The sequence below is a fragment of the Polyergus mexicanus genome, unplaced genomic scaffold (genome assembly GCF_030449975.1).
Source record: "Polyergus mexicanus isolate NDT 795.1 unplaced genomic scaffold, iyPolMexi1.0 SCAF_22, whole genome shotgun sequence".
NCBI classification, from domain to species: Eukaryota; Metazoa; Arthropoda; class Insecta; order Hymenoptera; family Formicidae; genus Polyergus; species Polyergus mexicanus.
The window spans coordinates 3,601,581-3,611,739 of record NW_027223342.1 but is presented as its reverse complement, the minus strand read 5'-3'; the positions used below and the strand labels follow the sequence as shown (position 1 = coordinate 3,611,739).

General features: G+C 27.3%; 1 protein-coding gene across 1 annotated transcript; it reads left to right on the top strand.

Annotated features, from left to right (window-relative positions):
- Window positions 1–552: 552 nt before the first annotated feature.
- Window positions 553–7,822, top strand: LOC138942464 (nose resistant to fluoxetine protein 6-like). Its single transcript, XM_070312702.1, is given in 14 exon segments — window positions 553–859; window positions 2,956–3,203; window positions 3,666–3,859; window positions 5,025–5,128; window positions 5,452–5,676; window positions 5,763–5,976; window positions 6,129–6,294; window positions 6,385–6,464; window positions 6,546–6,641; window positions 6,700–6,765; window positions 6,767–6,827; window positions 7,026–7,200; window positions 7,463–7,605; window positions 7,676–7,822. Coding segments are annotated over 14 exon segments (2,157 nt in total). The 5' UTR covers window positions 553–621.
- The last annotated feature ends 2,337 nt before the right edge of the window (window positions 7,823–10,159 follow it).

Here is a 10,159-nt window from a genome sequence, read left to right as displayed (position 1 = left end):
AGTAACTCTGTTACAAATCTATTGCGAAAATGCAAGCAAGGAAGTCCTACTTAGAACTTCTTAGCTTGCATCCGGATCTTGCCGCCAAAATCGAGCGACACGTAGCCCGGCCGCCAAACGATCCCCTCCCGGGAAACCAAGAGAACAAAAAACCGATTACTAATAAGCGACGAGTAGTCTCTATCATTAATCAACATTACGCGGGCTGTCAATATTAAGTTAAAGCCACGCAGTCGGCAGAATTAAATACGACAGAACGAGGAGTGAGTCTCGCAATCGAAACTCGACTCCAGACATACGCACGCCAAGATATCCGCTATCGCGATACGCGACGTGAGCTAACGTGCAGGAATCTTGTAATTAAATCAATTTGTGAATAAAATAGATATATATTTATATATATTTTTATTCCAACTACAAGAGTGTCATTGTCAACTACATTAAAGTCAGTGAGTCTCCGGAGGCATAACAATACAAATACAATATAATCCATTTATGATAAATCTTCTTATTTCAACAGGGTTACTAGTTGCATTTAATATTATTATTAAAACCAACAAAAAATAAATAAAATTCTGAAGTTTATTGCAGTTTATAATTGATATTGAAATATTCTGCATTATGTTATTTTATCGATTTGTATTTATTTTATGTATCTGTGTAAATTTTGACGCCTTAATTAGTGTTTTTGCGCAAGTTAACAAATCTGACGAAAATGAATATAAAAAAGTTATTAGTCATACATTGCCTGTTTATATCGTTGCTTCGAGAGCCGATCTTGTTAACTCAACTATATGCGGAAAGGAATTACGAGACTTCCGAGACGCCGTGGATCAACGAATATTGTGGAGCTTGAAAAGTAAGTAAAATTTTATTTATTTAATCATGCTTATATCAAAAAAATTCGAAAATTAAAAAAACTAATTGATAAAAAATTTATACGAAAGAGATAAAAAGCAATCAAGAATCAGCACAGTAATTTGTACGCATATGTTTTATTACAATCAAATTACATTGATATTTTGACTACGTGATAGACAAATTCACAAAAAGCATATGTTTCGGTCCCTTTTTTTGGACTATCCTCATCACAATTACAAAGTAAATGCAATATATTATATCAAAAATGTGACAATAATAATATGAAGAATAAGAGTGAGTTACTCATGTTATACAGAAGAACAGAAGGCAAATGTTACAATGACAAATTTTGTCTCGAAAATCCATGTGTTATTATTATTTATTTTTGTATAGTGTGTATCGTATGTCTCTCGGATGTTCTTGATCTCGGCTCTCTGTTTTGCATTTAATTTGGTGAATCATCCCGCTACTCTTTATTTATTTTAAAAGATTTTTAGTTTTTTATACCTCGGAAAGGTTTTCTTTTTTATTATTGATCTTTAATTATTTCCCTCCAGCTTTATAATGTCCTATCCTGTGAACATTATGTCATCTCTTAACGACTAGAACCGATAGGAAACTACGGGATCAAAGGTCAGGACATACGAGTTTTTATCTGTTTGCTGAAGATGATCCGGAAAAAGGACCGAAACGTTTATTAAAGAAGATTTCTATTTGAATTTCTTTATGCCGACTTACTGCACCCGGCTCTTATTAGCCTATTTTTTATCCTTGTATTCATATAATTTTACGAAATATTTGGAATTTTTACATGAGGCATATGCTTTACTCAAAGAGATGTTCAAACTTTCTATCGTTATACCATAAGCCGGTTTCATGAACTGGATAGAAAGATGATCCCATACTATTTAAATAGTATGGGATCTCTTATTTTAATGGAATATGATCATTTTTCAGTTTAGTCATTGATATGATCATTATAATTTAATATTTAAAATTCAATTTTCTATTTTATTTTTAACGTTTTATTTTACTGTTTTTTGTTTGTCAATGAAATAAATTTGTATATAATTTTTTTTCCCTCTCTAATGCTACTAACCCTCAGCCGTAAAATAAAAAACTGATAATGTTACCTTATTAGTTTAATCATACATTGAGATATTTTCTTATATATTTTATTATTATATTATTATACAAAATGTCTCATGATTCGAGATTCATACATTAAGGGCGTGTTAATGAAGTCGTTTAGGGTTAAAATTGTTTAATAAACATATGTCCGTAAATGCTTTCTAACATAACTATAACCATTGAAAGTTGATGTGAATAATGTGATTTGTGATTCTTCAAATGTGAATTTGAATAGAATTTGTAATGCATTTGTAAATAAACAGTTAAAATAAGTTAAATTAAAAATCTTTTTTCTTTCCTTTTTCAAATATTTACATTAACTTTGAATGATAGTAATTTTATTAAGAAGCATTTACGAACATATGTTTATTAAACAATTTCAACTCTAAATGACTTTAATAACACGCCCATGGGACACCCAGTATATTAAGATGTACAGTAATGTTATTTTTCGCAAAAATTTATAACTTATTGAGAAAAATTATTTAAAATTCTCTATTTAAAACATGATTCTATGATTATTAAATAATAACAATATAACACAAATTGTATAAGTATTCAATAATCTAATTCCCGATATTGTAATTCTCTCTCCCAGTTGATCAATGTTATATTGGTTTTAAGCGATATTTAAAACTATATTGGCTTTTGACAATAGTCAATGTCATTTAGCTTTTGGCTTTTGGCTTTAAGCTTTAGACTATAATTTAATATTTGATTAGTTTAAAGTCTAATAAAGCCAAAAGACATATGATATTAATTATTACCAAATGCCAAAAAAGTTTTAGATCTCGCTTAAAGCCAAAAAAACATTGGTGCGATCGGGTCTAAATAATGAAATTTTTAAAGATTACTTTTTAAATTCAACAATGAATGAAAACATTGATGATGTACTAATAATAAATAAAAATTATTGTTCAATATTTATGTTTAAATAATAATTGTTTATTTTATATTTTTGAGTGCTGGATTCTAGCGGGGGATTTAAACCAGGCTTTCTTTATGGAAATAATTACTGGCTAGGGAGTCGTAGTCAATGTCTCGATACAATGAATACAGCTCCTCTAAAAATCGCAGAACGGCATATATTAAATAATACGATATATCGTGATCCACAAAAGGAATTTCCGCCTTTCGAAGTAAATTACTTTGTTTCTCATTTCACACACAACAGTACTCTTCAATACCATATGAATGTCGATACCAATGAAGTAAGTTCATTTTTATAAAATAAGCTTCTCTCTCTTTTTTTTTCTACCCATACATAAAGTAAGCTAGAAAGAATATCAAATTATAAATTAAATTAAAGCCAGTGAACTAATATAGATTTTTCAATTTTTTATCAAATTATATATATAATTGTCTGTCACAAACTCTGAGGAACGATAGGTTTCGTATCGCGTACCTCAGAGTTTGTCGCAGTGGTCCTGAATCACTCAGTACATATTATTAGCAATAATATATATATATATATACAATATTATAGAACAAACTAATCCTAGATATTATGTTTATTCTTAAATCTTAAAATAAACTCTGATTTGTTTCTTTTAAACATTCTAATATACATAATTATATAAGGTGTATTTATAAAATGTTCTATATTATATAATATATGTACATATACACACAAAAGTATTTTAATATGTACTATACAATATATTTTGTTTTAGGATTTAATTACACTCGGCCTCTGTTTACCAGCATCATGTTCTATAAATGATCTAACTTTAATTCTGGAAAAAATATTTCGCGATAGAATTTTTTTTATCAGTGACCTTTATTCCGTGGATTTCAAATTGATCGAGATTAAAAATCTAAAAGACGATCAACAATGGTTATCTTATGATGCAATATTTTTCATCTGGTATATCAAAAAAGCAAAAAAAATATATAATTAATAATATACAGGTGTTTCAAAAGTAGAGGTCCATCGCTCGAGAGATTATTGAGGACCCACAAACAAGAAAAAAACTTAGTATAAACATAGATCTGGAAATGCGTTGTTTTCAAATTATCGCCATTTTTATAAAAATTTCAAATTGCTTCGCTTTGAAATTTTATTGTCAAAATTGAAAGAAGGGATGGTTTTTATGAATGAAACACTCTGTTATAAAATAATTATTATTTTACCAGCAAATAACAAAACATTACTCAAAAGAAATAAGGAATACTTCTCATACGCTAAAAAATAGGCTATTTTTAAATCGCTGAAACTCCGCGAAGAAATCATCAGACCAAAAATTAAAAAACATTTTGAAGCTTGAAGTTTTAACTTTTTTAACTTTTTAGCGCGTTTTTTGGTAGTTTTAAAAGAGAGAACTAATCAGCATCGTGGAAAAGAGGCAACAATGTCAATAACATGACTTTTTTAGAGAGGATTTTCTTGTTTTTTTCTTCTTTTTTTTTGGACCGAGTTACACGATTTTGAAACTAAACTAGTATCTCTTAAACATCCTTTTTAAGGCACAGAATTGAAAAAATATAAAAAATATAAAAAATTCGATAGTTCGTTAAAGTTGAAACTTCAGGCTTTTTTAATTTTAATCTGATATCGCCGAGTATCGACATTAATTCTAAAAAATACAGGTTTCAAAATCAAGTAACTCGGTCAAATATATTATTAAAAAATAGCATTTTGTAGATAAAATATTATAGTTTATGAAACTTGAAATAAATTTTTCGAGAAAAATTTTTTTATCGAGCTGCAAAGTATTAACTACGTAATTTTAAGAACAAAACAATGTATTCGTTTTTAAAGCACAGAACAAGAAAAATATAAAAATCTGAGAAAACTGTTGAGAGCGCGTTAAAGTTAAAATTTTAAGTTTCAAAATGCTTTTTAATTTTTTTCTTACGATGATTTTTCGCGGATTTAAACGGCTCGAAAATATCCTAATTTTTAGTGTTTAAAATACTGTTTTTTATTCTTTGTTTTTTGAATAGTGAATAATAACAAGCAAATTTTTGTATAGTTTTCAAAATTTTGAAATAATAGAGAGATATATTTTGTATTTATTTTATAATTGTAGTGTTTTAGCGCTTACTTTTTTTATAATGATAATTGGCACAATGTACGATATATTCGTGCATCAAAAATATTTACTTGCAAGAGATAAAACTAATATTACAACTAGTAAGTATCGTATTTAAATTATTCGTAATTTTGATTATGTATTATACTCGTATTTGAAAAATCACGCTTATGCATTGTACATTAAAATGATATTTGACTATTTAAAATTAGTGTATTTTCAAGTCGAATAATTTAATAAGGAAATATTTTAATAAAGATCAGCAAAAATTTATATATAGATTTATATATTAATAGTCATCTTGTATATGCATATATTTTTTTAAATTTAAATAATGCTTCTTTCTTCAAGTTTTCTTATGTAATTAAAGCATATGTTGATTTTTATATAAATATATTACTGAAAATTCTATCTTGCGATATAGATGTGGAGAACATGTCCGAGGAAATGGAAATAACATCTTTATCTTCACATCGAGAAAATAGAATTGCAAAAATACTAATATGTTTTTCTGTGTACACAAATACAAAAATAATATTCAGCACAAAATTGGATGCTAACGCAATACCTACTATTCACGGTTTAAAATTTCTGACTATGAATTGGATAATTTTTGTTCATACAATATTCTTCATGTTGAATTATATCGGTGAGTAATTCGAAAAAGACTTATAGAATTAATACATATATACATCTTGTTTTCTATATATAACAGAGATTATTTTGTATATATAGACAATAAAACATTCTTACGGAGAATCTTTTCGGATTTCTTCATTCAAGTATTATGTAACATAATCATATCGACAGATACTTTCTTGTTTACAAGCGGATTTTTAGTAGCCTATTTATATTTGAAGGATAAGATAGGTAAAGATAAAACCACATCGATTAATTACAAAGCAAAATTAAATGAATTCTTTATTCATATAATAAAAAGATTTATTCGGTACGTTTTTCTCGCTGATTATCTTTATTTATACAGGCTATAAATAAGAACAATGCATATAAAAACAATTTAGAAATAAAATTTAAGATAATAATATTATCTCTTTTTATATATTGTATATATATTTATATCTCAAAACAATTTATATTAAGGTTGACACCTGCGTACATGATGATGATAGGAATACTACAATTAAATTCGGCTTGGTACGACAAGAATTCACAATTTTATCCAAATTTTAGATTGCACGAAATTTGTACGAAATATTGGTGGAGAAATTTTGTATACATAAATAATCTGTTCGATCTCGATTCGATGGTATATAAATATATTTTAAATAGTTATAATTAATTTAATATTGCTTAAAAAATATTAAAATTTTATTTTAAATTTTCTATTTTCTTATAGTGCATGATTTGGAGTTGGTATTTAGCCAATGACATGCAATATTTTATAATTGCTACTGTGCTATTGATTTTGTCAACTGTGTAAGTTGATGTATCAAGGATATTATAATCAGCACAATATATTAAGTATATATTTAAATAAATATAAATTGCTAATTTTAGGTACTTCTACATGACTGTTGTCGTATTGGGTGCACTTTTAATAGGCTCTATTGTACTTACCGGTTATATTTCATATATTTACAAATATATTCCGACGTAAGTAATAAAAACATTTTGCTAATTATAAGATTACTTAAATATTGTCTTATTGCAGATTTGACGAACAATATAGACTTTTTAGTGTTTTGTACTATCCCCCATGGATCAGAATAGGACCATATTATTGGCATAATTACTGGTTACATTGTAAGAAGACTAAATAAAAAATTGGTCTTGAGAAAAGTAAAGTATAATTTGATTATCATATGACTCTTTAATGTGAAAAATAAGCAATTATTAAACAATTATAAAAATAGTTACAAAATACATGAATAGATGATTTTATTTAATTATTTATATATTACTTTATATATATTAATATATTTATATTTTAATTAAATATTTGTGAATTTTTACAATTTGTGTACAATTTACTTTCAGAAAATTGTAATTTTATGTCGGTGTCTTGGTAGCGCGTGTATTATTTTCGTATTATTAGGCTTTTATGAACGAAACGTATCTATTCTGTATGTTGCTGTTTATGTTGCGTTAAGTAGAACACTCTGGGCCATAGGTATAGCATGGATTGTAATAGCGTGTTTTACTAAGCATGGTGGTTAGTATATTTCATAAAATATTATAAATCTTATTACACATTTACACATAAATCTACGCAAATAAATTGTAATATTATAATTAATATAATAATAATATTGTGTAATATTATTTCTTGCATCTCTCATTTAATTTATTTTTAATTTATAGTTTTTTTTAATGGCATAACGCATAAAAATAATTCTATAATTTTAAAAAATGTTATTTTTATCATCATACATATATATATATATATATATACAAATTATTTTATTATGTTACAGGTATTGTTAATCGGTTATTATCGTTGAAAGTCTTTATCCCTTTCAGCAAACTTACTTATTGTGCTTATCTCGTAAATCCCTTCATTATACAATCGATTCATTTCTTTAGTGAAACATCCGTTCATTTGGAATTACTGCCTCTGGTAAGTGAAGATTATCTCTAAAATTTCGATACTAACAGAAGACTTTTTAACATTTATTATCAATTTTTAGATTCCTATGTTTATAGGATACTTGATGATTAGTTACGTTTGTGCTTACGTATTATCTTTAATAGCAGAAATACCATATATCTTACTAATGCGAATGTTCCTTCAATCTCGCAAGGACAGAAGATATCCATGTCGCAAAAGATTGTAATTTTGCATATTAAATTATTATTAAAATATGTAATATTTAATATGTTATATTAAATATATAATATAATGTAATATTGAAATACATTAATGTAAATATAACATCTTTCATTTAATAAAAAATTTTTTGTTTCATCAAGGGACATTGTCGTTTTGCGCCATGTCAAGCGTAATACAGACAGATTATACATCTATACGCGGTTCACTAGTTGAGTATACTTTATACTTAATTGAGTGTACTTTAAATTATTGGATCTCATTATCAGTAACGTTTGAACCGATCAAATTCCTAATAGACAGACTCTTAATCGATAGTTTGATTTTTTTCTATTATTTATGCAATGCGTACGCCATTTATCATCCACATTTAATTTTCGTTATTAACACAATGCAACAATATTACTTTGAAACAACATACGCCGAAGATCATGAATTTTGCTATATAATAATTTATGCTGATTGCAAGAATGTTGCAAAACACAAAAAAGGCATAAAATTACGTCCAAAAACGCATTCACTCGTTAAATGCATCCGTTCACTTTGCAAGAGTACATTTATCTTTTCAGGAACAATTTATGAAGAGAATGAAAGCGTATCGCGTTAGCACAATAAATAAACGTTGATCGGCTGCGTTCGAGAACGTCACCCGTGTGCATCAAGCCTCATTCTAGACTCTAGACATAGTATATCTAGACCGAATGTTGAGGAGTGGGAGCCGAGGTGCACGTAAAAAAGGGCATATTCTGTTTCGTGTCCCTTGCGTTCTCTCTCGCTCGTACGTAGCATGACGAACGAAAGCGCTATGCTCCATGCGAGCGAGAGAGAACGCAAGGGGTAAGAAACAGAGTATGTCCTTTTCTACGTACATTTTTCGAGTTAGAAGTTGGAGCAGACGTCAGTTGGAGCTGACGTCTTCGAAGTTGCAATTGCACGACAGAAGCAACGTAATAACTCCTATTGCACATGGGACACGGTTGCCTTGTACTGTTGCGATGTCCGCAAAGTAGAATATAGGGAGACTTACTCTTTTGATTAGAGACAGAGTTGGGAACGTTACTCTATAAAAGTAACGCGTTACCATTACCGTTATTTTTTGTAAAAAGTAACTCGTTACCGTTACTCGTTACTGATTTTAAAAAGTAACGCGTTACCGGTACCGTTACTTGAAAAGTAACGATTCGTTATCTTTTCGTTATGTTTTTGTTTTTTGTAATGCTAAAATAAGCTATTAGATTATAAAATTATTTAATAATCAATATTAAATGTAATAATCTATGTTACAATTAAAAATTCTAAATTAGTCTCTATATAGCACAAGCGTTTTTTATTTTAAACTTATTTAATGATTTTAATTTTTTATGTTAATATCTTTACTTTTTAATATACTTATCTTTATAGGAATTTAAATTGTAATTTACAAATTTCAATTTTGTCGAAAATTTTTATCAAACATTGTTTTTAAATATTGATAAGAGAAATATTGATATTATTAAGAGTGTATTCCAATATTCGCTATCAGTATTGTAAAGTCTGAATATTACCAATATTACCTTACTATAGATTTTCAGTACTGGCATCAGAATACAGCCTATGATAGAAGGCTACAAAATATTTTTCAAAAAATACATCTATTGAATAGATATAAGATAATAAAGAACCTAAAAATAAGGATAAAAGTACCCATACAGCACCGAAAGATTGCAGAAACGTTGCATAGACCTTGCATTGAAACATTGTAATATTGCATGGAAATTGCGAAATATTTCTGCAATGTTACTGCAAGTCTGCGGCAACGTTGAAATGCCCGCCCTTAGAAATATTACAATGTAATATTACAGTAATGTTACGGTGCAATGTATTTGTAATATTGAAATGCGTTGCTACAAATATGCAGAACGCTTTAAATTTGATAGATAAATTTTGAAAATATATAAAGACATCCAAGAGAAATAAAAAAAAAGATTGTGAATTTACGCAATTACGAGTTTTTTCTCTCTTAGATGTCTTTATATATTCTCGAAGTTTATTTATTAAAATCTGAAATATCGTGTACATATTAAAAAATTATTATCAAATTTTTGGTTTTATATAGGAATGGAAACTATTTAACAATTTCCTGTTATCTAGTTAACATCGCTATTTTATAAATAATTTACAAGTTTAAGAAAATAGTAATGATTAAATAATTTTATTCATAAAAGTTAAAATTTTACTTATATAGATATTAAACTCTATTTTACATCTTAAGTAGACAATTAACGAATAATTTTAACTGTTTTAGATATTTATGTATCCGATTACTGAACAATCAGTTTAATATCTAAATTCCCTGTGTTGGGAT